Below are 27,046 nucleotides of genomic sequence, written 5' to 3'. Positions count from 1 at the left end.
GTATCAAGAGTTCAGGCTAGCGGTGATGCTGTTGGTGGTGTAATGTGTGGAGGATATGCCAGCACTGGTTATAAGGCTGTTACTGTCTAATTCATATTTTTTTCATTAGATGAATGTGAAATTTCAGCTAGAATTTGTGGTGATGTGGACAGAGTCTTCAAAATTCTCCAAAATGTCACTGATATATATATTATAGAGCCTAGGTTTGTAGACCACATGATCGCAAAATAGGTCACGTTTGGAATGATCCACCGGTTAACATATCTGAGGCCGTTAATAATACGTTAAAAGATGCATATTTTTAATCAGATGCTCGTGAATTTTCGTGACACTGGTGAAACTCCCAGCTTGTCACTATAACTGAGCGTGACCCAAAGTTTCAGCGGGCAAAAAACTCTTCGAGTAAGCATTTAACTATGGGACAGTAAGCCTATGGGATGATGTAATGATTCTGACGGAGTGACGAAATAGTTACTCCCGTCCCGTGTTTCCCCGCGTCGGGAGCGCGCACTGAGCAGGGAGAGCGTATCCGGTTGAGCCTGGCTCAGATTCCAAACAACCAGACGCGGAAGTAGTGATGTCTGTGTTACTTTTGTGTAAAGTAACTCTAGTGTGCTCTAGTCGTTTTCAGACGTCCTATAAAAATACTATTTGCTCGGATTTTTGCACATCGCCATAGGTTATGTCTGATGAAGCATTTGGGGCTCTATGTTTGTGTTGCCTATTTGCACAGTAGACACGAAACCTGTTTATGTTATATTCTCTTCTATTAAAACAAACAAAAAACACCCCTTCTCACTGCAAAGTGCGCGCTCCCGACGCAAGAGAAACAAATTTCGCTTGGCACGCAGCCAGCGACTTTCAGATCTCTCCCAGTAATCTCCAGCGAGAAATTCCATTATACAAACCCACTAACACGCCCATTACATCCGGTCGGCAAGGCTGTCTTGCAATTTCTATGTAAGAAGCAAACACTCTCAGCCACCCGTGCCTCGAAAATCCCACGCCGGTGATGCTTCCACCCTCTGAAGGAGGGACTTATATATGGAGTATAAATGTTAGAAGACGTGTTCGGAAAAATCAGACCGACGGCTTTACAGAGAATCGGTGAAATGCAAAGGTAAGAAGAAACCCGTCTTGTTTTTCTCCCTTGCACATTTAATAGTTAATATTACTGCGGTTTATTGCTGTAGAATAAATCTGCAGCTTCCAGTTTTAGGAGTTTCTTTTTGAATGTCTTTAGATTTCCCCTTGTGCGCTCGTAAGCCGTCTTTTTATTCACGGTTGTTGTCGCCGTAGAACAGCACTGACCTGTCGCGTTTCCCTTCAGCTTCCCAAAACCTCAGTTCTCCAACTGGCTATTAGAGCAGGTGGAAACGGGCCAGTATGCTGGCCTGTGCTATGTTGCAACAAACAAGTTCAGAGTCCCCTGGAAGCACAACTCCAGAAAAGACTGCAGTGACGAGGACAGTAAAATCTTCCGGGTAAGTTTATTGCCAGATTAACCTTTGTTATCCGTGCGATTAGATAAAAGGCTTAAAATGACTATGTTGACATTTTTACTGAAATAATAAGCTACTACATTCATGAGTAAGCGACTTACAAACTAAGCGTGTGCTTTAAATAGTTCCAAAAATAGTTTTGTCGTGTTATTATTACTATCAGGCTGGAGTTGTTTAGCTTGTTGCAGCTGTTCCCAGAGGCAGTTATGGCATACCATCTCTAGTGGTGACACTTGATCTTGAGTCAAAGAAATCCTGTACTAATGTTTTTGATACATTTGATGTGCAAAATCACAGCTTGTTTTCATACTTAGAGCACAATTATACGCCGGTGCCAGTATTAAAGGAATTCTACAGATTTCAGCCAAGTGTCTAAATTTTTCATAAACAGCCACTTCTTCTTAGATGTGAAATGCAAATAGTGTGTAAAACAATTAGGAGGTGCATGTAAAGTCTAATGTGTGTAATTATCTCATAAAATGTATAGTAAGTCTGAATTTTCTACCCATCTGTCATTATGTTTACACCTCTCGGCATTTCCTCCATAGGCCTGGGCAGTAGCAAGTGGGAAAATTAATGAGTTCCCTAATGACAAAGCCAGGTGGAAAACCAACTTCCGCTGTGCTCTGAACAACCTCTCTGTGCGCTTCAAGATGGTAAAAGATAACTCCAAGAATTCTGATGACCCACATAAAGTCTATGAGATTATCAACACTGCACGTAAGCTAATTGTCACTTAAGCCGAGATTCTGGGGTAAAACCGTTCCGAGTTTGAATGTATAAATAACGCTGATCTTTCATCTTTCCCTGAAGAAAACCAAGATGGTCTGGCAACACGCGACCCTTGGGAGGGCAATGACATTATACCAGATATATACAGCTCTTCCACAGAGTACCTCCTTTCAGCAAATGAGGTTCAGCATCACATAAAGCGCACTTTCACTTCTCTTTGTTGGTGTAATCTCACTTGTCTTTGTGCGTCTGTCTAAATATTAACTGTTTCACTGCCTCTCCCCAATAAACAGCATGATCTGGTTAACGATTTGATGGCCTTGGGTCTTGGCAGCCAGCCAACAGGTAAAGTTTGTCGATTGCATTTGGTTTTCTGTGGTTTATAATGGAGGTTAATTGTAGTTTAAAATGATTTTACTGTCAAAACAGAGGAGCAACCGTGGACAGAGAACTATGGCCAGCAAAATCCACCCCCAACTGAAAGCTATCCTGTAGCAGCTGGAAACAACCAACAGCTTTTACCAGTTCAGCAAACCTGTTATGGAGGTATGTTTAGACAAATTTCTCTTCCTAGATGAAAGGTTTACTAAAAATATGTGTACATAGTTACCCAAGAAGGAGGGATCTGTTGTCTATTAACTGTTTTGTTTTGTACAGTAACTCCTGCACCAGTACCTCAGCCGGGGCTATTTGACCTAGAGGTATCCATCCACTACAGGAAAAAAGAAATGGTAAAGATGACTTTGAACACTCCCAAACTGCAGCTTCACTACAACTCAGAGGCCCTTGAGTATGACACATTCAAACTCTGCTTCCCCTCCACTGATGGTCTGCTGGACCACAAACAGGTATAATCATTACATTAGCTAGATGCATGTTTTACACAGTTGTACCATCCAAGCAGACACTAGAAATAATTTTTTATGTTACTTCAGGCATGAAGCTGACAGATTCTGATGTGATAAATAAAATTTGACTTTAGAATAGGACAGATGGATTTTACCCCTAATTTTAGGTACAGTATACTGCTGTGTGATGAAGCATTTTCATGTTTTACTCACCACAACCTTCTTATTACCAGATTGAATACACCAACTGCATACTTAATAGCATCCAGAGAGGTCTATTCTTGGAAGTGCGAGAAACTGGTATTTATGCCTGGAGGCAGGATAGATGCCATGTGTTTGCCAGCACCAGTGACCCTAGTTTGGCTAATGCAGAGCCAGCAAAGCTTCCCCAAAACACCATGGTGGAGCTCCTTAATTTTGAAAAGTTTGTGAATGGTAGGTGTAGATCTTTGCTCATTTATATATGTGTATATACACCATATACTGCTGAAGTATGTCTGTGAAGGTTCTTAGTCATCTAGGTCATCATAGTCTAAGGAGCTTGGAAAGAAAAGCGTCTGGGCTTCTTTGAGTTGCTTGAAGACGTTTCACCTCGTGAGCCAACACCTCTTTTCAAACAGAGGTGGTGGCTCACGGCACCAACTGCCATCCATAATCCAGTTTTGAGATCCCTTCCCAGGCGCCTTAATGCCCACTCACATCCTGGGCCTTCTGACCTCTGGAAATCACATGATAGGGTGGCGCTTGGTTTCATAATGAGTTCACCCGAAAACTTGGCTGACTGTGACCTACACCCATTTTCACGCCTTGGCTCATGTGATTAGGTAGAGGATCATTAGGGGGTCCATTGTCCCTCCTGGGGGGACACTCCCATAGGGCTTAAATCTGGGACTCTCCACCATTTGACCTTAGAACTGAAGAAGCTTCTCGGATGACAGGTGAAACGTCTTAAAGCAACTTAAAGAAGACACTTTTCTTTTCAAGCTCCTTAGACTACTGAAGTAAAAATGGATTTCATCCTTAAATAAATGACTCCCCCTGAATTTGTTTCAGAATTGAAACAGTTTAAGGAGAACAATGGTAGATCTCCTGAATACACCATCACCATGTGCTTTGGAGAGAAGTTTCCAGATGGAAAACCGCTGGAGAAGAAGCTTATTGTAGTGAAGGTAACACCACCCCCCGAGCCATGCTTCACCTCAAAGACAGTCAGTTATTCGATTTAATTCAATTTTGTTTTATTTTCTTAGCAATAATTCGTGAAAAAAAGCACAGCTGGGTACTTACACTGTAAGACAGAGACTGAACAAAAATAACCCCAAAATTCCCTTTGAGGAAACACCTGGCAACACTTGGCTTTTGGCTGCCACCTGGTGTGGGCTGCCAACTGCCTCAACCAGTTAAAGTTAGAGGGAAGAGGATTTAAAACAGACTACACACAATATAATAATAAAACAACTGGCGTGTTGGGGAATCCAGTAATTGCAGATAAGACCATGCAGAATCAAGGGCCGAATGACAGGTAACAGTGAAGAAGACTAGACTAAAGGTGCTCTGTGCGTAATGGAATATGACCAGTCAGACCTTTATAGTAATTAGGTTGTTTATTAGCATAAGTTATCCTGGTCATCCAGACCTTTCTCGCTTCATGGTATGCTTGTAGTTTAACTACCCCAGTTGTTTCAGTGGGTTTCATCTGCATAGAAAAATGTATCCAGCACTTTCAGTAGCAAAAGAACCAATCATTGATATGAAAAAAAAATTATATATAGAAATAAAGCGTATATACAAGTTTAAATCAAATGTAAGCTTAATTGCATAAAAGCAGAAGGGTGCATAGTATAGTTATAGTTAGAAGAAGTTTGGTTACAGAACGTTAGAGAGGCAATAGTTTAGACATGTGCCGAGGAGGGATAGTGGATATACTGGACAAAGAATGTTGAATGTCGACTTGCCAAGTAGGAGGACATGTTTTTCCTATAGCTATTGTTGCTTATCATCAGCCGTCACTTTCAATGGTTACTTTGTCATCAGCAGTTATGCAACTCTTTAGCGTAAATCTTTCTCTCCATTTCTGCAGGTGGTACCTTTAATCTGTCGATATTTTCATGAGATGGCCCAGATGGAGGGAGCGTCGTCTCTTTACAGCTCCAACGTCAGCCTACAGATCTCACATAACAGCCTCTTTGATCTCATCAGCTCCTGCTTTCCCTTGCTAACAGCTGAAGACCCGATGCGGGATGCTGCACTTTTCCCGAACCAGATTTGAAATTTGATCTTTCACTGACTTTTATTTGAAACCACTTTAATTTCCTATGGGGTAATGGGACACATGCTACACTAGGTTCTGAATCAGCTAAAAAGTTGGCCGCTCAGCAGCTGAATGTGATTGTGTTATAGCTGCCAATACTGCCATGTGCCTGCTTTTCACTACATGAGGAGAAATGCCCCATCTACTGCTGTACTGTTACATTACTAACCTCAGTTTAAAAATCGCTTTAGAACTGTCCAATTGTCTTTCATCTAATGTATTGTTAAACTGATATCATTCTATATTAAATGAAATGAATGCTTATTATAATGGTAAATCCATTCTGACAAGCTAAGTTTATATTACTGATTACATATTTATAGAACTACTGTGTGTATGTTTGAAGATAATGATGTATGTGTATAGTAATATTTTTGTGTCATACTGCCACTGGCTATATATGAGAAACTGACCAGCTATTCTTCTTTTCATCTTGCACTTTTTATACTGAATAAACTGCCATTTCCATACCCTTTGCTGTATATGAGTTATGCACAAAGGGTTATGTAACCTACTAACTGCCAATGTTGAAAAATCCCTAAAACACAAATGTAAAAAAAAAAAAAGGACAGACTGTAAGTGAGTACTTGAAATAAACTAAGACAAACATCTCTTTGTCATCAGTGATTTATTATTTGATGTTTCCCTGTAGAAACATCTGGACTGATCAAGTAAATAGAGAAAAAAAAACCACATACATTCAGATAACATGAGCACCTATTTGTTAAATTCTTCCATTCCAAGTTCCTGGCTTTATACAGCACAATTAAAGATGATGACAAGGAAGTAGTACAAGGCAGGTCCAGCAACCTAATTAATCAGTGTTTACAGTCGACAAACTAGTAGAGATAACAGAGTGGAAATTTGCACCACATTTTTTGCAAAAATAACTGGGGTTTTCCACCTTTGCCACTGAGAAATGTGTTGCCCTCACTCCTGAGTAAAAGCTATATTATTTACTATGGAATTGTATCCCTTTTCTAAAAACATAATACTGAAACAAATGAAATCTCACCTATGGATTTTGTATTCATTTTACTCCTTTGGCACAAAAAAACTAATATTCTCTGGTTCTTTTAAAAAAAATTATGGGTTTAAAAGGAGCTGAAGCTACAGCAAAGGAGAACAGAGAATATGACTATTCACTCCAAATTCACCTGCATTATGCTGAACTGAACTGAGTTCATTAGACATGGATATTAGAAATATGAATATGAAAAGAAGTGCTAAATTTAAAACATTAAACAGTCAACTTGAACTAGAACAAATTTATGTCAATCATTCGCAACAGGCAACACGGATGAAAGGAACATACAGGTGAATGTATCAAATCTATATATTATATATACAACCAAACCTAAAATTATTTTTAAGTCTACTGATAAATTTTCTACAAAAATTGCATAACCATGTGCTCTCTTAACATGTAATTTTCTTAAATATGCATATTCTTCATATTTTCTTGCTTCTCGTCTGACAAATTGAGTTTTGCCTATGATAAATACCCCTTCCCTCTCAAACAAACAAACAAACAAACAAAAGAAATACATAGAAAACTCAAACGCCACGCCACATTGTATCCTACCAGTGATATGCCGGTGGAGAAAGCTACCCGGTTTTTACCTCTATGGGATGGTCTTTGAGTTTTGCCTCTTTAAGGCACACTCTCAAAGTCTCCCATTAAGTTTCTCAGCTGTGTTACAAACGGAGAATAGTTCTTGGCAAGAGACACCAATAGGTACTGTTCAAGTCATCAATGAATAAAGGTTGTGTTCAAAATACCATTAAGATAGAAATCTCAACATTATAGAAAATGTTCCATCTTGAAACTGTGAGCAAAGGTTGGTTGACCTTTTGCACTTGGTATGTTTAGAGTGTGATCACGCCCAATTCTAGGACATAGAATAATATAGCATAATATATGAATATGAAGTGAATATTGTGGGTGTGGGTGTAGTTGTCCCTGCCTATAGTTCCTGCCTCATCATGGACTGTCAGAGGTTTTCGCTGCTTCAGCCTGGGTGTCTGAGGCTTTTCCTAAATCGTCTCCCTTTTTATGTTTCCTAGCATGTTTATATTTGTCCACATATGCCTTAACCAGATTTCCAACTTTCACTGGGTTGATTTCTCCACTCTTGCTGTGGCACACCTGAGAAAAAGATCATTTCAAATTGTTAAAAGAGACACTGAGAAACTCCTGAGTCACACCTTAAAAAAAACTGTTTAAGCAAATAAAGAATTAAAAAGAATTTCATGATCATCATATTTTTCTAACCCACCTTCTGGACAGCTTTGCGAAGAATCTCCTTGTATTCATCCTTGTTGATATCTCTCCTTTGGTAGAAAGGTTTGATAGCTAGCTTAACTTCTTCTATCGCTCTCTCCTGCATGTGCAGTTTTTTCAAATACTGTTAGGAGAAATAGAATCATAATTTATGCAATGACATAATTTTTTCCACACGTTCATTTTGAAACTAACATTTGTGCATGCTTTTGCTTTCATTCGAACTTCAAATTCTTTGACAAATTCGTTCTTCAGTATAGGAAAATGTGTGAAAATTAATTGCACAAATGTTCCATGCTGCAGGGAACATTTGTGCAATTAATTTTCACACATTTTCCATAGTGTTATCCAAGCAAGCCCAAACATGAAGCATGGTGTCACAATCTTTCTCTCTCTTTCGAATTTGGGGGGCTGGCCAGAGAAGTGATTTTGCACAACATAAGGTGAAGCTGAACGTTGACATTTCCTGCAAATAAAAGGCTACCATGTCTTCCTTTCATTTTGTTGGGCACTTTTTTAATAATTACAGTTCGAAATAATAATAATGATGAAAAAGAAGAGAAAGAAACAGCTTTATGAAGTTACAGGGACTGTAACCTTTTACAGTTAACATGTAATTAGTTCATCCATGTATCTCAGTTATCTGAAAAAATTCCCATACAGCCTTCCTGGGATAAAGTTAATGGGAATGGCCCAGACCAGACCAGCCCCCCCCCCAAAAAAAACAAAAAAACAAAAAACAACCAACAAATTCAGTCTGCAGAGGCATAACATGAAGGTAAAAGTTATAATCAAATATTTATTTAAGCTGAAAATGCATTTCTATTCACCTTGTCTTTCCTTGATAAATCTCCTTCTTCTGCCTCTCCTTGTGCAGTGGCCGATAACTCCCCAGAATGAAGACCATCAGATTTAGAGGAAGTACTGAGAAGACCATCAGCACACTTCTTGGAGGGGTCACTAACAGCTGCAGTAATATCCTGTAAAAGTCAAGGGAGATTATACAGTGACCACCACCTACAAAAATTCAAAATATTCCATCATATAAACACACAGAAAATTGGGGTCATGAATTTAAAATCAAGTCACACTCCAAATGCACAATTATTTAAAATTCAATTTGTACACATTTGCCCTATAGTTAACAACCTGTGTTTTATTGTGTGTCTATACAAATAATTACTAATACTGATGGGTCTAAAACAATACTGTTGTGTCTCTTACAGATACTTGTATGGGGACACAGTTTATAAGTACTGCTTACATGCACAGTTCTACTTTCAGTTACTCTGAAACTGCTTTGGTATCAGTTTCACTTTCTATCACATGACTCTATAAAAACACTAAACTTGCTTCTTCTGGATAAACACTGCCACCTTCCTACGAATATTGCCATTACATAAGAAATAGCACATGCAAAAAATATCTGGTAAATACTGCAGTGGCAAGTAGCTCAGACCTACCTGACTGGATGCCTGGACTGTCAAAGAAGGTCTGCGAGCCCCTTCCTGCTTTAGCTTCAGTTTATATAGAGCAAGTTCTGTGCAAGGGGGCGAAAAGGAAAGCACAAAAACACACAATTAGCAACATAAGATACACAACACACCTCGGATCTCGGCACATCTTTATTCTTGTACTGTAAAACATTAGTTCTGCATGTCTTATGGTAAAAAAAATAAAAAAATAAATAAATAATATTATTTATTTACATATTAAAAATCTTTGCTTAAAGACTAGAAAAAGCTGCTAGAAACAGTGTTCAGAGCAGTTTGAAGCTTGAGTTTTCAGTTTATAGGGAACAGTTGTATCCAGGCTATATTTGACAGCAACCACTTCTAAAGGCATTTAAAAATAATGAAGTGACTTAAATAAAAACACATTAGTTAGCATGATATAGTAAAGTAACAATATACCACTTACTGCTCGCAGACTTCTCTGGTTGCGGACCCTCAGGCTCCTGTATATTCCAGGTAACACGCTTCACTTGTGTTTTGGATGTTTTTGCTCCTGCTTTTGTTGATATCTGCTGTACCTCATTCTTCCCGGCCACCACTTCTTTCTCTTGTATAACAGCTGCACCACTACTCTCTGTGTGCTCAGATTTCACGTAATCCAAGGTGTCTAGCATCACATCAATATTAAAGTCATCATCAGAGTCTGAAGGCTGCTGAACTTCCAGTTTTACAGGGACAGTCAATTCAGTGTTTTGATGTTTGGCCACGGCCAACGGCTGAGTCTCAGAGACTGTGTCCTGGTGGCTTTTGTCTGCAACAGGCGGGGTCAGCGTAGAAAAGGAAGTATCGGGGGGTAAGCTGGATACACAGACTGGCTCTGATTTAACAATTGGAATTTCGCAAGTCTCGGTCTTAATGGGGACTTCAATATCCTCTTTGCTTACTGCCAAAGAACAAGTGTCTGTTTCCTCTTTCTTAATCGATATACTAATATGATTATCTTCAAACATGCCAACCGATGCCTGTTTTTCTTTCTTAATTTCTTTTCTATCCTTTGCTTCTTTTGTACTTTCTGTAGTTTTGAACTGGCTCTCTGCACTGAGGACTTTGTCCGGCTTTTTTACTTTAGAGGTGAAAGAACAGGATGGACCCTCCTTTTTATTCAGATTGGCTTCAACTTTTTCATCTTTACTGTAGCTTTGAGAAACATCTTTCTCTTTTTTCTTGTCTTGCAACCTCCTTGCGTCTTTAGAGGATGAAAGAGAAGTTTGGTGTGAGCTTTTGGATGATCTTTCTTCTTTCCTTTTCTCTCTTGAACTGGATCTAGACCTGTTTCTCCTCTTCTCTTTAGATCGTGACTCCACCTTGTCTCTTGAAGAGAGAGACAAATGTTTGCTGTGTTCTCTCCTCCTCTCCCTGGATCTGGACCGGGATTTTGACCGACCGTGCTTACGGTCCTTTGATCTAGATCGGGTTCTGGACCTGGAACGTGAATTGGACTGGGACTTTGACCGAGACCGACCACGTCTTTTGTCTTTTGAAACTCGTCGTCTTTCGTGGTCCCTCTCTTTGTCATCACTTCTCTCCTTGCTCCTTCGTTTATGCTTCTTCCTTGTTGAATGGTCTCTACTGCTGGAGCTGGAAGCAGACCTAAAATGTCCACAATTATAAATCATTCCAGTGAAGGTCAAAATAAAACACAGCATCACTGCCTAATTAGTATAAAGTATACTTGAAAAACTGTTATATATTTACCTGGATCGCCGCCTTCTCCTTTCATCTTTTGATCGTGACCTGGACCGCCGTCTCTTTCTGTGAGTCCTATCAGGGGAATTGGGTTGAGAACTGTCTGAGCTTGAGTGTGCCCTATTCCTCTCTCTAGACCGTGATTGCCTGGAACTCCTTTCTTTCTCCTCACGGTCTACTTCTTTTTGCTTTGTGACAAGGCCTGGACCATGCTGATCTCCTCTCCTGCCTCTGTCTGTCTCAGATCCACTGGAGGACTGCTCCTTCAAAGCTTTGGAGCTTTTCTTCTCATAGTCCAAATCTCTTGAAGGGGACTTTGAGCATGACATAACATGTGATTTAGTTTCTTCCTTTTGTTTCCTCTTGACAGTTGTAGAGTTATCCACTGATGAATCTTCCTTATCCTTTGAGAGAGATCTGCTGGGAGTTCCAGCACGCTGTCCACTCTTTGCCTCTTGAGTCTCTCTCTCAGTCTTTACAAGATCCAGAGTTTGATCAGCAGGCGGTGTGGTGTTTGTGGTCTCTGAATTAAAAAATCTGTCACCACGGATTTCAGATTCACCTGCATCTTCACAAGGTTCTTTCTTGACTTTGTCAAGTGATACAGTTTGTTCTTCAGTCTTTATGCCTGATAGTCTTGATTCATTTTCAACCTTTACAATGTCCTCCAAGAGTCCGGCCCCAGATGTGGTTTCCTGAGCTATCCCTGGTCCTTCCTGTGTGACCTCAATCTCTGATGTTTCAGTCTTCACCTGTACCAGGTCCTGCTCGTTTTGCATTATAGTCTCATTGTTACTTAGACTGGGAGGCTTCCTGTCAAGTGTGACATACTGAGAAGTGCCATCTGGGCTTGTGCCCTCCGTTTCGTCACCTGAGCTGCTTGAATCTGACAGAGTAGGATTAAAGGGATCATATATATTATCTTGCTCCTTACTACCCAGACTACGTGATGCCAAAAGCATTTGTTTATCCCTGTCCAATTGTCTCTTTCTAGCTTCATCATCCTTTTTCCTCCAGTGTTCCTGGAAGGTGCCTACACTAGAAGAGGATGATGCAATGCCTAGCCGCCTTGATTGCCATGGATTCCCACTAGAGTTGATGCGGAAGCTCACTGATGATGATGACGATGATGACGATGAGGAGGAGGCATATCGTGGTTGGCCGGCAGGACACCCAGCGGACGAGGATGAAGAGAATGAATTAGAGAAAGCTGAAGATGAGCTACCTCCATCAGGCCTGTGCCTTGGGGCCTGACCGTCAGCCTGGCCCCTTTGCCGGTCTAGACTTTGCTGCCTTCCTTTGTCCCCAGAAAGATTATTCATGCCCGTTTCAGGAATGCCATAACCATTACTATTAGGGGTGGATCTCCTACCCTGACCCCTGCTGCTACTAACTTCATGACTGCCATCTTGACTAGTGCCATCATTTGTCATGCCACTACTTTCCCTTTTTATTTTTGGTATTCTAGGAAGTTCTGACACATCTACCCACATGGGTTTTGTAGGTGCCTTTTTAGGTTGGCTTTGTGATGGGATCATTCCCTTGCTTTTGGAGCTTGACTCTGCAGTTGGACAGACAGATGACAAGCCTTCCCTAGGGACTCCAAATCCATTGCTTACCCGGTGATTAGAAGGTGTGGGTCTGTTTGGACGAGGTGGATGCAAACCTGGATGCCCTCTGAGATCAGAATGGAGAGGTGTTTGTGTGTGGCTAGTTGAAGAAGCTGCTAAAGGAGGTAACCGAGTTGAGCTCTGGGACAATGGTGTGCTCACAGAGGCGCAGGAGGGCCCTGGTTGATCTCTGTTGTAGTTCACAGACACAGAAGTGTCTCCTAGACCTGCTGACATCCCTGGGCTGTTTGCATCTCCAGAGCTACTGCTTTTTGTACTGCCAGGTATTAATGGAGATGGCATCACTGTAACAGAAGAAAGGGAAAAAAAAAAAAAAAACTTTAGTTTTCTTGCTAAAATTAAATTTAAGCACCTTAAGGTTTATCATGGTACTTTTTTTAAAAATATGGACCTCTGCTATGAGGTATCAGGCTATTCTAACTAGAACCGCAATTAAGCTAAGGCAGATCTAGTTCATGTGCCGCTAGCTCACCATGGCTGCAAAGAACAACAAAGTATATTATCTCACAGCAGAAGCAGATACTAAACTGCCTGTTCACTTGGCAAAAAATAATTATAACTTAATCTTGCAGTAAAATATAAACAGTAGTATTTAAGACCAAATGCGTGCACCCCGAATGTAAATGTGTGGGATATACTGCACACAGCTAGAAAATACAAGTACACACAATATAAATACATTTCATAGTCTGGATATGTGACACAAAAATGTATTACATACACCTACTTGCTTTGGTAGCTTTAAGCGAACCATCTCGATTAATGACGACATCAGAACTGTCCATCAAGAGCATGCTCTGTCCTGATAGGATGCTGCCCAGCAGATCAGGCACAGGAGCTGCCTCCACAACACCTCCTGATGCGTGGACATCCATACCCCTCCTGGTATAGCATAGCAAACCTTCAATAAGATTTGTGAAGTATTTACGGATATAAATCAAACGTAACGTTTGTAGATTCATATGTGCATTACAGATATGTTTTAATGTTCACCAGAAATTTCAAGCTTTAAAAAATGGCAAGTTTTCATCTCCTATCTGGAGCAGATTTAATATTCTATAACTACAATCAAGGGTGAAAGCAGGGGCGGAGCGTGGGGGTGGCTTACTGGGCTTAAGACCGAGTTGTTTTGTCAGAAGCCCGGGGTCTTTTGGAGTGTAATTTTTTCCATAGTTAGATGCCTGGCTGACAACTGTATAAAACAAAAAGTACACACAATATTCGAAGCACATAGTGCACACTGTGGGAATTTAGGACTGTGCGTGAATCCCCCCTGATATTGGTATGATCCGAGCTCAGGCACTAAGCGACTGAGCGAGAGGGCGGGGCAGCTGCTGCCTGTGAGTTCGCTGTTGGAGAAACGGAGCCAGCCATACTAAGGAGAGCTTAAGTTTGACCAGGTACCAAAGCAAATCATTCGTACCGTACAAATAATGTAAATATGACGGTGTATCACGAAAGATTGATATCAAACTGATCACTTGACCAATATTACGTTACTTGCTCTTCAAGTGAATCAACAAATGGCAAAATGAAAAGCCGAACAACAACAATGCTGTTTCTTTAGAGAGTCTTAGCTTACATGTGTGTTTATTTCATATTTTCAGTTGTTACCCTTCACGGCTAAATAAATCGGTTTCAGTAATGCACTGATATACAAGAATGGACATAAGGGGCTTCTTTCAAAGAAAAAACTCTGGTAGTATTTTATATATTATGCTTTGTATGTTGTTCAGTATATTTCTATGCAAAACAAGAGGAACTTCAATACACAGCAGTATATTCACAGTTGAAACCAGATATTTACATACACTTTATGGAAAACACAAGAACATTTTTTTACTGTACAACATCAATTTAGAGTAAACTTGTTTTGTTTTGGATAAATAAATATTGAAATATCTTTTGAATTAGTTAAATGTCAGAATAAAGAGAGAGAGCTGTCTATTTTTTATCACTTTCATCAAATTTAGGAGTACATATACACTAAGTTTATTGTTAATTAATAAGAAAACTCCAGACGATTCCATTCTGAGCTGAAGAAGCTTCTGATAGGTTAGTAGAGTCCATGTGAGTAAATTGGTGGCACACCTATGGATGCATATAAGGCAAAACACAGAGCCTGTTTCTTTGAAATGGGAAAATTAAGAGATATCAACCAAAACACCAGAAAAAGAACTGTGGAGCTCCATAAGTGTGGCTCAATTTTGAATACAATTTGGTGCCATTTACAATTAAGAAATACAGATAGTTTCTCTCTTTACTCTTAAAGTTAACAAATATGTTATTGATAAATAATATATTTATCAATCTAAAAAAAAAAATAAACATTTAGTCTGATTTGATGTTACAATTAAAAAAGTGTTTGTGTTTTGACCTGAAGAGTGTGTAAATATCTGGTTTTAACTGTATATTTGATGATTGTCAGCACAAAGAGGGAGAGAGAGGAACAGAGAGGGAGATGGAGAATGAGGACAGAACAGAGGTGGAACAAGAGCAGGTGAGACACACATGTTAGTCAAATGGTTGTTTACCAAAAGTATCACCGTATCATAGGTACTCATGTATCTCGTACCTAGTGTTTCTTTTTAGGTTTACTATTTTTCAAATTCTACATTTATTAAGTTATGCAGGCTTGTTTGCACAACAAGGCTAAATAATTATATAAACTTTTCTCAATCTAAATAGTGTACTTTGGTAGAATTAAAAAAATAAGTGTAGTGCAGGTCTATGATGATTTTTAGTGCTACTATCATTAGGGATGGGTATCAAAAACCGGTTCTTGTTGAGAACCGGTTCCCACTGTTTCAATTCCTTGGAATTGTTTGCCATTTTTGCAAACGATTCCCTTATCGATTCCAGTCGCCCCGAATGACGTCACCATGTTGCGGAGCATCATTTACCTGGCAGGAAACATGGCGGCTCAAACGCTCAAAAGTTTGGTTATACTTTACGAGAACGGATGACAACAGGGCAACTTGCAATACTTGCAAAGTAGATATTTCATTTAAGGGAGGAAACACTACGAATATGCAAAAGCATTTGCTCACAAAACACGCGATGACCTGAAATGAATGTCGTAATTTTAATTCCGCTCCGGACTCGTGAGTCTCAGCCCAGCAGCAGCGGTAACGTTTGCACGTCCTCTCCCGTTAATGCGGCAGGTAAATAATCAACTAACAGTGCATATTATGTTAGCGCGATCTGCCTTATCACAAAACCTGCCATTACTGTGCATTTAGGTGACCATGATGAGAGAGACAGACGGAGTCTGGCTGGCTCAGATGCTGGCAGTTCTCGCTGCAGTCTACCGGTAGCGTCTCCTTTCAGGCCAGGATAGACGAATGTCACCGAGCAGTGACTAAGTTTGTGGTAAAAGGCTTGCACCCATTTGCCACAGCAGATGCCCCGATTTTCGGTAAGTGAATGTGTTTAATTGTAGGCAGGGACATTACTGGATATTCTTCTGTAATTGCTACAGAATAATTTATGTTATACTTTGTTATTGCTACAGAAGAATATTTATTTTATTATTTTACATTTACTATTTTTTTTTCCTGGGGACCCTGTGACACCCCATGGAAGAGCCGTAGGCTGTGGATCTCTTAAGATCTCACTGTTGGGTTTGTAAGGCCATGTTACTCCTAAATTTCTATCTTGTTCAAAGAGAAGATATAAAACAAAGTTCTAAGCTAATCGACCTTAGTGTTCTCCTTTTTTAAAAAGAATCGATAAGAGAATCGATAAAGAATCGAATCGTTAAACAGAATCGAAACTGGAATCGGAATCGTGAAAATCTTATCAATACCCATCCCTAACTATCATCTAGTTCTGATTGTGGTTCTGTCTTGATTAAGTCCTCAGTAGTCCTGATTTTGAACTGTTGTAGTCCTGTTTTAATTCCGGATCAGTTCTGGGTCTGGTTGAATTGGGGTTTAGTCCTCGTGTCTTGATACAGCCCTGACTTTGTTCTGCCTTGCTGCTTAATTAAAAAACTAGTTTAAGGTGTCCTGCATATGTGATATATATTTTTCCCTATATGAAGTCATTCTTTTTTGAACAAAACTCAAAACAGAGCCAATTAATCTTTCAGTCATTTCTAACCACCCCCCACCCTCCAAAAAAAAAAAAAATCCCACATCCATACTACCCTTTAGGGCTAAGCCCCGGGTGTTTCAAATGTCTGGCTCCGCCTCTGGGTGAAAGATGGTCACAACAGATGCGACAGAGAGGGGAATCGTTCTAGACATTTGCATGTTATGTTCAAAAACCACAATCAACATAAAAGTAGCTGTCGGGTGTGGCCATTCATTCTTTTGAGGTAAAGTTTTTCCTTACCTTTTCAGCCATTTCCACCTTAATTTCTAAGGTTTACAATTACAAGCCCCTATCATTGATATTAACTGCCTGAACTGTACCAAAATGTTGAAAGTCATGTTTTTTCCTCTCATAGTGACCAACTAAATGTGTAGTTTTAAACACGGCTCAAAATCATATTTAGGAGTAATTTAATAGTAATTAAGGTATTTATGCTCATGGTTTTTAGGTAGATTAACTTCTACAATTAACAGAAAAAAAAGATATGCATACCAATCGACGTAAACAGCTGATAATATGAGCCTTACCATATAAAATTGGGGTTGTTGATAAAATGACTCACTTTATCAGTAGTAGCAGTAGTAGTAAAACGACGTATGATGCATCAATCATGTTGCTTACATTTTAATAAACAACAGTTAGCACAATAGCACAGATCCAACTAAAGCTACCTGTATTTAATTAGTTTGTTTTATACAATAATTATACAGATGAATTAACTATGAATGTCTGAGCATGAGCAAAGCAAACAAATACTGCAAGCTTTATTCAACTTTTCAGTTTTTAACCTAATCCATGTCCCAGGGCAAACAGGAAATGATACCTGGAAAGACTTGCAGTGATTGGTCGAGCCACGGGCTGATGAGAGCGAAGCGCTGAGCAGGAGATCCCTCGTCTCTTGGCCTCCAGTAGCGATGAAACATGAGCCTGCTGTTCATCCTCCTCACTGGTCAAATGGGCACCGTAGGTTCAAAAAGAAAAGGAAAAAAGTTAGCTTAGGTTATCTTATCTTATCTTAATAGAGTGGTTCCTAAACTCCCCTTTGTTTTACAAGACCTGCAATAAATTACAGGTTACAATAAAATAAATCACTACCCTCTTTTAGATAACAGAAAAACAAAACATCTTTATGGTGTAATTATTTTACGTAATTTTTTTTTGTGTGTGTGTAAGAATATTCTACTCTGCTATCAATACATCTGGCTTAATAGTTCTAACCAAATAAGCTTAATGAAACAGTGAGACATACAGGTGCTACTCAAATTTTGAAAATCAGTATTTTTCATCAGTTATTTAAGAAATTAAACATTCAACATATTCTGCACTTGTGATATGTAAAAAAACAAAAACATTTCATTTTTCATTTTTATAATTGACAGTTTGATAAATATTAGAAGATTTAATTTCAAGCTTGAATAAACTGCTGTTCAAACAGGTAAAATACCAATGGGTTTGCTGACTGTCATTGCTGTCATGGGCCAGACACCCAGTCTTCCCTGAAACCCAGAGACAATCTATGGTTTGCTGCCAATATGAAAATGAGAAACACCCAATTTTAAAAATACAGATGAGCTCAAGGCTACTACTAAACAACCACCACAGCAGCACAAAAAGCTGATAGCTTTCATGCTACACTGCACTGACACAATAATTTTCTTAGAAATCTGTCTTTGATTGATCTTAGAAAAAATAAATAAAAAGAAAGGCTTGAAATATTTCACTTTGCACGTAACAAATATAGAATTATATGAAGGCTGATTATTTTTAAATGAAACTACATAAATATGAACTTAATGATATTCTAATCTTTGTATATAGAGCTGAGAGTCTCTTACCGATCCACAAATGGATCCAAATCAAATGGGTCTCCATAGATAGAGAGGGATGCAGCTCCTATGTCAGCACGCATATTGCTTAGTGTGTGCTCTGATGGCCTATAAACTGTTGGAAGCGACGAGCTCTTCTTGTCCTTTACAATTCCAAGACTATTAGCAATACGGCTTCGTGGAGTGGCAACCTTCTTCATCATCTAACAGGAAAAGAGAGTTGTTCTTGAAATCTTTCATAGGACAACAATAGAAATTTCCATTGTTGAAATGAAAATGAAGAATGTTTAAAATCACATATATAAATGTTTGATGTTGATAATAGACTTACCATCCTTCTCCTAGATTTATTCCTCCTTACTTTTCGTTTCCTCCTCTTGACTCCCGTGCTAGACACTTTACCATTTTTAGCAGATGTCTTCCTACTTTTCACCTTTTTGTGCTTTCCTGGACAGGTGACGAAACAGAGGGGAGAGAAAAAAAAGCATTTTATCATCAGTTTCTTCACTCATCATCTGTTCATGCAAGTACTTTTATCTAAAATAATTCCTTCATATATGTCCTTACTTACCAGTCTTGCGTTTACGGCTAGATGCTAAACGAGGTGTTAAGTCCCGTATGTATACAGCTGTGTTGAGCCCAGCAACCACAGCATTAATCGTTTCATCCAGCCAAGTGGACTGTATCAGATATGTCGGGGCCAGCTAATGGGAAAAGGTTTGCGTTACTCCACTGCTTTGCTTTCACAACGTTCTGCAAACTTGACTCTCAAACATTAAATGCTACTTAGCAAAAACATATTAGTTGGCATTTAAGACACTTAAAAGTCAAAAATGCATGCCTTTTTTTTTTTTGCAGTCAATAGCACTAAAGTATATTATCCAGATACATGACAATACCAACAGCAGTCCCAGACTGCATACCTCCACCAGGGCTGAAAATTTGCAGAAAATTTTCAAGCAAATCTGTCCATGACTTTTTGAAAGATCCTGCTAACAGCTAAAAAAACAATCAAGCTGCTCCAATCACATAATCCCCGTGGTAGAGGTAATAAGTGTTTAATGGTATTAATAAATGTATTACGCGGAACAAATAACTTTGTTAAGCTTTGACACAATAAGCTGAAAAATCCAACAACGCATGAATGCAACAGTAATGAGTTAGAAAATAAGCCAAGACATAAGCATCACGCTTCATGCCAAACCTGCGACGTGCGTGCCTGTGTGATGCGATGTCGGTTGACATTGGCTCGGACCCTCTCACTCTGCTGGGTACGGGCAATGGCTCTGGTGGGGCCTGAAGCACGGGCTTGTGATCGACTGGCGGCAGGACGTGCAGTAGAAGGCAGGCTGTCAGCATCACTGAGTTCCTCAGCTGAACCTCCTGATAAAAGGAGATTTTAAAGTTTGATTTGTGAAAGGCTGTATTAGGGTGCATTTTTTCCCGAAATCTTTTTTTTTTTAAGAAAATTAAAGGTATAAACATCAATTACACAAAGAAAAATTTTTTAAAAGCAAGATAAAACAAAATTTAAGCCAACAGGGATACTTTTCAGTATATGTACAAAACTGTATATTTATTTAATTAACATTTAGGTTTTGTTTTTAATTACTATCAGTGAATGATCACGTGCTGCACAAAGAACTTCATTAACTTAAAGGCTTACTTGAGTTACGGTTGTTGGCTTCACACTCAGGACAGAACCATTCCTCTACAGGAACAGAGTCAAGGGGCGGCGTGAGGCACTCCATGTGATATCTATAGAATAAAACACCTTACTGTTAAATATGCAAGCATTCATATGCATGAGTCACAATATGAAGGCTATTTAGCAATGATAAGTAGGTTGAGCGATTGGACGAATATATCAACTATCGACGACAGTTTTTACAAGGGCGATTTACTTATTTATTTATTTACCCGTAAGTACGTTTGCTAATAATTATGGAGCTAACAGAAGCAGTCAACAGAAAAAAAAATAATAGAAATAATAGCACTGTTGTAACACCACCCTCTTTCATCTGTGAGCGAAATGCACCCTCTAGTGATGTGTTGGTCGCGAACAAAACGGCTCTTACAGCCGGATCTTTGACGTGAATGACGTGAGCCGGCTCCTTCCCCCCCCCCCCCCCCCTTCTCTCACCCTCTTTCTCGCAAGTTTTTTCCGCTTCACTCCGCATGCAAGCCTAGTGCTTTGCGCTGGGAAGAGGGGGGAAGGGGCGGTAGTTACACTCACAGTAGCACAGAAACAGAGCAGGAGGGAAAGACAGAGAAAGAGAGCCAGGGACAACAACGTCACATTAGAAAGGTATAGTAATCATCCACAACTATTTTCAGTTGCGGATGATAAAGGATTCAGAAAGTTTATTCATGCAGGCCCATATGACAGAGAATGTGCATGTTCTTTTTGTTTTCATATTTTAATTTATATTTAATTGTGTTGTGGTTTGTAGTGTTTTGTGTTGTTTCACTTTAAATTTGTTTAAAAGGAAAAAGCTGAAAATTTAAATAGTTACAAGTTGAAATGTGAATAGTTGGTTTTTGTATTAAATGATTTATTTATTACATTTAATGTGGAGTGAATAAATAAAAGTATATTTACAGTGGCCCCTAGAGACAAAGCACGTACAAACTCCAAAACACGTAAAAACTCCAAAACAAGTACAAAAGACAACAGAAGTGCTCCAGGATGCTAAGCGCAGTGTTGAGCTTTTGTTACCTACTGGCTACACAAGCCAGGAAGTACCAACGACTGGATTTGGTGTGTGGTAGTAACAGGTAAATGAACTTTTTTTTAAATTATTTTAATATATATGAGTGCTTGTGTATAAATACACAAACAATACACATATGCTTTCAGTTGTGTAATTTAAGTGACCTAGGTAGCTCTGTTTTCGAAGGTCAGTTAACGCTAGAAATGTGTTTTGGAGTTTGTACATGCTTTGTCTCTAGGGGCCACTGTATATATTTATATATAAACATATAATAATTACATCCTTAGATTTACCTCTTTCATCTGGTTTAAAGCCAAAGAAATTCCAAATTGGCGACATTATATATTTTTTTTCTAGTGCTGTCAGCGTTAACGCGCCGTCATCATGACTCACGCAATTAACAATTAACCCATCTGGAGCGCGGACTGAGTCAAAATACCTGAAATGTCTGTGTCAACGCATTTCGGCAGTTTGTCCAAATTTTGTTCATTCTGCACTCCAGATGGGTTGAGAATGTTAAAATTTTAATCGTGATGACTGCGTTTAGGCTGCTTTAACGCTGACAGCGTTTCGTTTTTTTGGAAACTAGTTCGTCCATGTTTGGACTTCTGTGTTGTAAACGTGCGAATCAGTCCGTGGATGTTTACATAGCCCCGCCCATCAAAACGTCTGCGCATGCGTGAATATATCGCCCATCGGCGATTGTTGGACTGACGATTGCCAGTTGGAAAATTTCTACATAACGCCCAACCCTAAATGATAATGTAAACTTCACCCTGCATCACAGCCGTCACATAGCAGCAGGCGGTCCTCTCGGTCCCTGCCCCCACAAACTTCACAGTTGGTCTGCTCCAAGTCCAAATTAACGGTTTCCTCTTGCCCTTCCTTCACAGGCTTTTGCACAGTTATCTAAAAAGAAGCAATAATCATAAAGACACGTAGGAAAATAGAAAACATAACACAATGTACTTTGAGTAAAATGAGTTAATAATTTTTTCAAACTCACCATTTTTTTCACTTTGCCTCCATAACATTTCCTGAGGTATATACTGTTAAAGGCCATACGGTCGACAGGACACGAGTTTGCATTCTGGAGGAGAAACAAACAAAAAACAAACACTATAACTGAGCCGCTGACCTTCCTCTTCCTCTGATTTCTCATCAGCGTTCAACACTCTGCAGCCTTGTATCCTGGCCACTAAACTTTCCTCCCAATTTCACCTGGATGATCAGCTAATCCTGTGGATATTGGACTTTTTGACCAACAGGACTCAGAAAGCTTGGATCAACAACTCTCTTTCCGGTCTCCGTTCCACCTCCACTGGCTCCCCCCAGGGCTGTGTGCTCTCCCCCCTGCTCTTCATCTACAGCAATGACTGCAGATCCACACAGCCCAACTGTCACCTGGTGAAATATGCTGACAGCACAGTTCTCCTGTCACTGCTGTCAGGCCCCTGACAACACCAAGGGCCCGCTCTTCAGGAGTTTGTAGAGTGGTGTGACAGCTCCAAACTTGAACTGAACATGAGCAAAACCAAAGAGATGGTGGTGACCTTCTCCAGTAGGCAGAGGGATCTGGCTGCTTCAGTCACCACCACCATCCATGGGAAGCCAGTGGAGGTAGTTGAGGAGCACAAATACCTGGGAACCATCTTTGACAACCTCCTGAAATTCACTGCTAAGACAGAGGAGATTCTGAGGTGCCACCAACGGCTATACCTCCTAAGGAAACTCAACTCCTTTGGAGTCAGCACACCCATCACGACGACTTTTTACTATGCCTTCCTGGAAAGCATCATGAGCTTCTCCATTACCTGCTGGTTCCACTCCCTCAGCCTTCAGAACAGGAACAGACTGCAGCACACTGCATCAGTGTGCTCTAAAATCATTGGACTGCCTGTCAGAACTCTTGCACAGGTTTTCAGCCAACAGGCACTTAGACAGGCACCCAAAATCATCAATGACCCCTCTCACATTCTTCACCCCACATTTCAATAGCTCCTCTCTGGGCGGCGCCTGTGCTGCATTTCCTGCAGGACTAAGAGGGGGAGAGCCACCTTTCTCCCCAAAGCCACTCTGCTTTTTAACTCCAGCCGATAAGACCATTTCCCACACCAGAAACATAAAATACTCTACACTCTTTTATATTGCTGACACTTTATTCACTTTTAGTCACTTACGGTTATTTATTCACCTAGTCACTTTAATTTTAAAACTGTGTAATTTTAAAACTGTGTATATACTGTATATTCTGTGTATTTATTATGTCATTCTTATTGCCTGTTTATGCCCTGCCCTTATCTTTAATGTCATGCTGCCCTGTTGTATCCTAATTGCGCCTTGGGGATAAATAAAATCTTTCTGATTCTACCACAAAAGCATAAAACTGCAGAGAAAATAGCGATTATTAAAAAATGTAAGACACTTCATAAGTAAACAGTTTCTTTTGTTCATACATCATAAATTCAGACCCACCTTGGCCCATTCCAGGATGCAGTCAAAACAGAAGTAGTGCTCACAGTTCTCTGGTGTTGCCACAGGCTGGCTGTTGAGAGAGTTAAGGCAGATGGGACACTTTTCTGCGTCCTCATCAGAGCTCATCATTGCAAGGTCTGCAGATGTTCCTCCAAAAGCTCCATCTTCCGGCTGAGCATCTTCTTCTTCTTCTTCTAGATCTAATAAAAATGAAGAGAAATATATTCTACATAAACTGGCATAAACAAAACAAAAGTTGTGCACAGAGTAGCACAGATCCTTAGGAAAAAAATAACTCTTTACTTTTTTCCTACTGATTATCAGCAAATTTTACGCTTTTCACTTATGCAAAGCTGGGTCATGGGGGCTTAGCCCAACCAACATACACAGGAAACTCATCTCAGCTGCTTGTAACCAGGATCTTGTTCTTTCAGTCACTTCCCCAAGCTCATAAACATAGGTGAGTGTTGGAACATAGATCAATTAGTATACCAAAAACTTTACTTTCTGGTTCAGCTCTCTCTTCACCACAATGGTCCAGTACAGTGCTCATATTACTGTTTCCCATCAACCACACTCTCCAACTTTCCATCACTTACAAACAAGAGCCCAAGATATTTAAATCTGTATGCTCCAGGCAAACAACTCTCCCCCAAACCTGGAGGGATCTGTCAACCGTTTTCAAGTAGAGAACAATAGGCTTTAATTTGGAATTTTCTCATGCCTTAATAATAGCATTCAGTCTATTAAATTATACAGTCTGCATTTTGGCCAGCTTTCCTTCCTGGCTCTAAACAAGACTTTTTCAATAAAGCACTTATACGGTAAAAGCACATACTTATTCAAACATCTTTTCTTTAACGTAAGATATGGCATTTCTCCTATCATATACACACTGCAGTGATACTACGCATTTAAACTCATACTTTCATATTTTACAGTCTCTCTTTGTAAAATATGTCATTATGCTGTCCATGTTTGTAACTGATCATGTGATACTAAACCACTTCTTTCATGTGAAGGTTGATGGTTTGATCCCAGTCTGCATGCCAAGTGTCCTTGGCAGGATACTAATCTCATGTTGCTCTCCGATGCATCCATCGGAGTATGAATGTGTGTGGATGGTAGTTAGGAATCACTTAGAAACAGTAGAAAAAAAGTGCTCATATGAATGGGTGAATGTACTAGTTGTGTAAAGTGCTTTGAGTGCTCCAGTCCATTTACCATTTACCATGTGAACACAGTGATAGAGTAGGAAACCCTGCATTAACTTCGCAAATTGAAAACCACCTTCATGAATCAACTAGCCTGACTGCTGATTTTAAAGTAACCAAATATAGGTAAGAAGAAGATGTCCTAAGTATGCAAACTTCGCTTCTCAAATATGCTTATGATACTTAAGGTAAGATTCAGATCACAAAGACGTTCAGCCAACAAAAAATACATATTGAGTCACTCCTACCATCCTCTTCTTCATTCCCTTCTTCTTCTTCCTCCTCATCTCCATTTACTTGGCCATCCTTTTCTTCATCCCCACTTTCAGATTCTCCCTCCTCAGACTCCACGTCTGAGTCATCAGAGTCATCTAAAGGGAAAGGTTAACGTGGAAAAATAAAAAAAAAAAAAAAAAAAAAAAAAACAGAAAATGCAGTAAAACTTTAAAGTATGTGGGGCTCCCGATCATGGGAAACTACTACCTGATATGGCCCACAGTGCAGCTCTTTTTCCTCTGCTGTAAGATGTGCTGCAATTGATCAGCTCATCTTGGCTGTCGTCTTCATCCATGGTTGACCATCAGAACAGCATCAGCAGCAACTTTTCTAATACAATATAATAATTCAAAGATGTAACACAAATGCAGAAATAAAGAAGGTAATAACCGTTTTCCCCTAATGAAATAGATCGTGATAATCATGTATTGCTGTTAACATATACGCGAATCTACCCACTTAAGGAATTTTGTTATTTACACCCGCCCCTCTCTGCCCCAATCAGGAATCGAAAATGGTCTCAGAGATGTATTACTAGAATGAAGTGACAAATCACTTTTCTTAAGCGACACAAGTGTCATATGACTGTATATGCAGTCATTTCTGAGACGATATTTTCACTCTTTTGATGGTTTTTAATTGCTTGCACACAAATACAAAAGGCTTTCCTAACACCCGGTAGCTAAAGGACAACCTATGGTCTCTGCAGGAGCTACATTTGTAAACAAAGAAGAAACTAGGCACCAAACATTGCGTTTTTCCTTTTCTCACAGATAAAATAAGCAAGCAGCACATATAAAAACATCCACTTTAAAGCTATCCGCTGCGACAAGAACATAGCATTTTCTGTATAACCGTACTTAAATGCCGCTAGCTAGAAACGTTAGCACCAGTGTAGCATGTTAGCTAGCATTGGGACGCTAAAATTAGAAAACGTCAAGTACAAGCTGGCTTGAAGTCTTTACTGAAAGCACTCAGTGTGTCCGTAATTTATTCAAACTCTCCGTTCAACCCATGTAACTGTGGCGTTCTATTAAAGTAATTAACAGTAATATAAGACCTACCCTATTCAGAGGTGTAGGGTATATGCTCAGAGTGGTTTGAAGTCTCCAGGGTTGTTGACTGACACCACCGGCTGGTTGGAGACGGAAATGGCCTCGTGCAGTCAGAAGAATTGGCTCTTAAAGAGATAGTGTCCTCTTATTTGAGATCAGCTACGCACAATACACGAAAATATTTAGTGATCATTAGGTTCATTTTTGTTGTTGTTGTTGTTTTTCTTAAAGACACGTTTGAACAGTAGGCTATTTCACGCAAGATTAATTAGGAAAAAACGAGTAGTCAAAGCTGTTAGCTTGATATCCAGGGCCAGATTTAGTCATGTCTGCGCCAGCACAAAACCCTAATGGCAATCGATAAAGCTGTTATCGGGGTTTACCAAAGAGGCGCAGTGTCAGTTTTGTGACTGAAAACTAAATTGGGGCAAATTGACGTAATGATGCATTCCCAAAGATGTGACCATAAAAAGTTATTTTGGTAATCTATTGACAGTGCGATAATTCATGGGCCATTCTACAACTGCACAACATTTTCTGTTCCACACGTGATTTTTAATGCACTTTTTCTTTTTTGATTTTGTTTTAAAGAACACTGCCAGTTTTGACCCACAACACTGAGTGGCACGACAAAGAGGCATTAGCATGATCCAGTCATGTGCCAACACCATGGGTGGGACAAAGGTCAGTCTTCTTTGACATATTTTATATTTCATTCAGTCTTTTCTGATTAGACTGGATGTAATCTTGTTTTACCATATAATTTTTAAATAGAATAATCATAGATTTTTCTAGCTCACAAGTGTTTACCCTATTACCTTTGTAATAGTTCAATTCAATTCACTTCAATTTTATTTATATAGCGCCAAATCACAACAAC

The 27,046-nt window shown here is 39.5% G+C and overlaps 2 protein-coding genes across 3 annotated transcripts; one reads left to right on the top strand and one right to left on the bottom strand.

The window, feature by feature from the left end:
* Window positions 1–857: 857 nt before the first annotated feature.
* Window positions 858–6,002, top strand: irf7 (interferon regulatory factor 7). The gene is made up of 10 exons (XM_084932994.1): window positions 858–1,120; window positions 1,331–1,484; window positions 2,051–2,222; window positions 2,316–2,416; window positions 2,528–2,579; window positions 2,664–2,780; window positions 2,892–3,082; window positions 3,316–3,517; window positions 4,136–4,251; window positions 5,163–6,002. Exons 1-10 carry the CDS (start codon window positions 1,056–1,058, stop codon window positions 5,349–5,351), a joined length of 1,359 nt encoding a protein of 452 aa, XP_084789120.1. The 5' UTR covers window positions 858–1,055; the 3' UTR covers window positions 5,352–6,002.
* Window positions 6,003–6,004: 2 nt separating this feature from the next.
* On the bottom strand, window positions 6,005–26,286 carry phrf1 (PHD and ring finger domains 1). 2 transcript variants are annotated; one of them, XM_084932992.1, is made up of 19 exons: window positions 26,176–26,286; window positions 25,319–25,441; window positions 25,084–25,206; window positions 23,622–23,821; window positions 22,153–22,236; window positions 21,922–22,055; window positions 20,099–20,190; window positions 19,637–19,815; window positions 19,004–19,136; window positions 18,764–18,879; window positions 18,442–18,635; window positions 17,430–17,552; window positions 13,236–13,390; window positions 10,887–12,792; window positions 9,598–10,781; window positions 9,141–9,217; window positions 8,508–8,657; window positions 7,673–7,801; window positions 6,005–7,542 (listed from the first exon to the last, which is right to left on the bottom strand). In XM_084932992.1, exons 2-19 carry the CDS (start codon window positions 25,404–25,406, stop codon window positions 7,378–7,380), a joined length of 5,232 nt encoding a protein of 1,743 aa, XP_084789118.1. In that variant the 5' UTR covers window positions 25,407–25,441; window positions 26,176–26,286; the 3' UTR covers window positions 6,005–7,377. The 2 variants fall into 2 exon arrangements, with proteins under 2 accessions (XP_084789118.1, XP_084789119.1); XM_084932993.1 differs by having other exon boundaries at window positions 19,652–19,815.
* Between the last annotated feature and the right edge of the window lie 760 nt (window positions 26,287–27,046).

The sequence above is a fragment of the Perissodus microlepis genome, chromosome 7 (assembly GCF_051167445.1).
Source record: "Perissodus microlepis isolate ML-2025 ecotype Zambia chromosome 7, ASM5116744v1, whole genome shotgun sequence".
NCBI lineage: Eukaryota > Metazoa > Chordata > Actinopteri > Cichliformes > Cichlidae > Perissodus > Perissodus microlepis.
Note: the sequence above shows the minus strand (reverse complement) of the source record. Positions and strands in the feature narration are given on the sequence as shown.

Bases quoted from the DNA above. Each gene is read 5' to 3' on its own strand.
- phrf1 (XM_084932992.1), bottom strand. From the start codon at position 25,406: ATGGATGAAGACGACAGCCAAGATGAGCTGATCAATTGCAGCACATCT. The intron at 22,056-22,152 runs GTGAGTTTGAAA...GCTTCTTTTTAG, and splicing joins GAGGCAAAGTGAAAAAAATG to ATAACTGTGCAAAAGCCTGT. The intron at 19,137-19,636 runs GTTTGGCATGAA...TTTTCCCATTAG, and splicing joins CACAGGCACGCACGTCGCAG to CTGGCCCCGACATATCTGAT.
- irf7 (XM_084932994.1), top strand. From the start codon at position 1,056: ATGTTAGAAGACGTGTTCGGAAAAATCAGACCGACGGCTTTACAGAGA. The intron at 2,223-2,315 runs GTAAGCTAATTG...CTTTCCCTGAAG, and splicing joins TGAGATTATCAACACTGCAC to AAAACCAAGATGGTCTGGCA. The intron at 4,252-5,162 runs GTAACACCACCC...CCATTTCTGCAG, and splicing joins AGAAGCTTATTGTAGTGAAG to GTGGTACCTTTAATCTGTCG.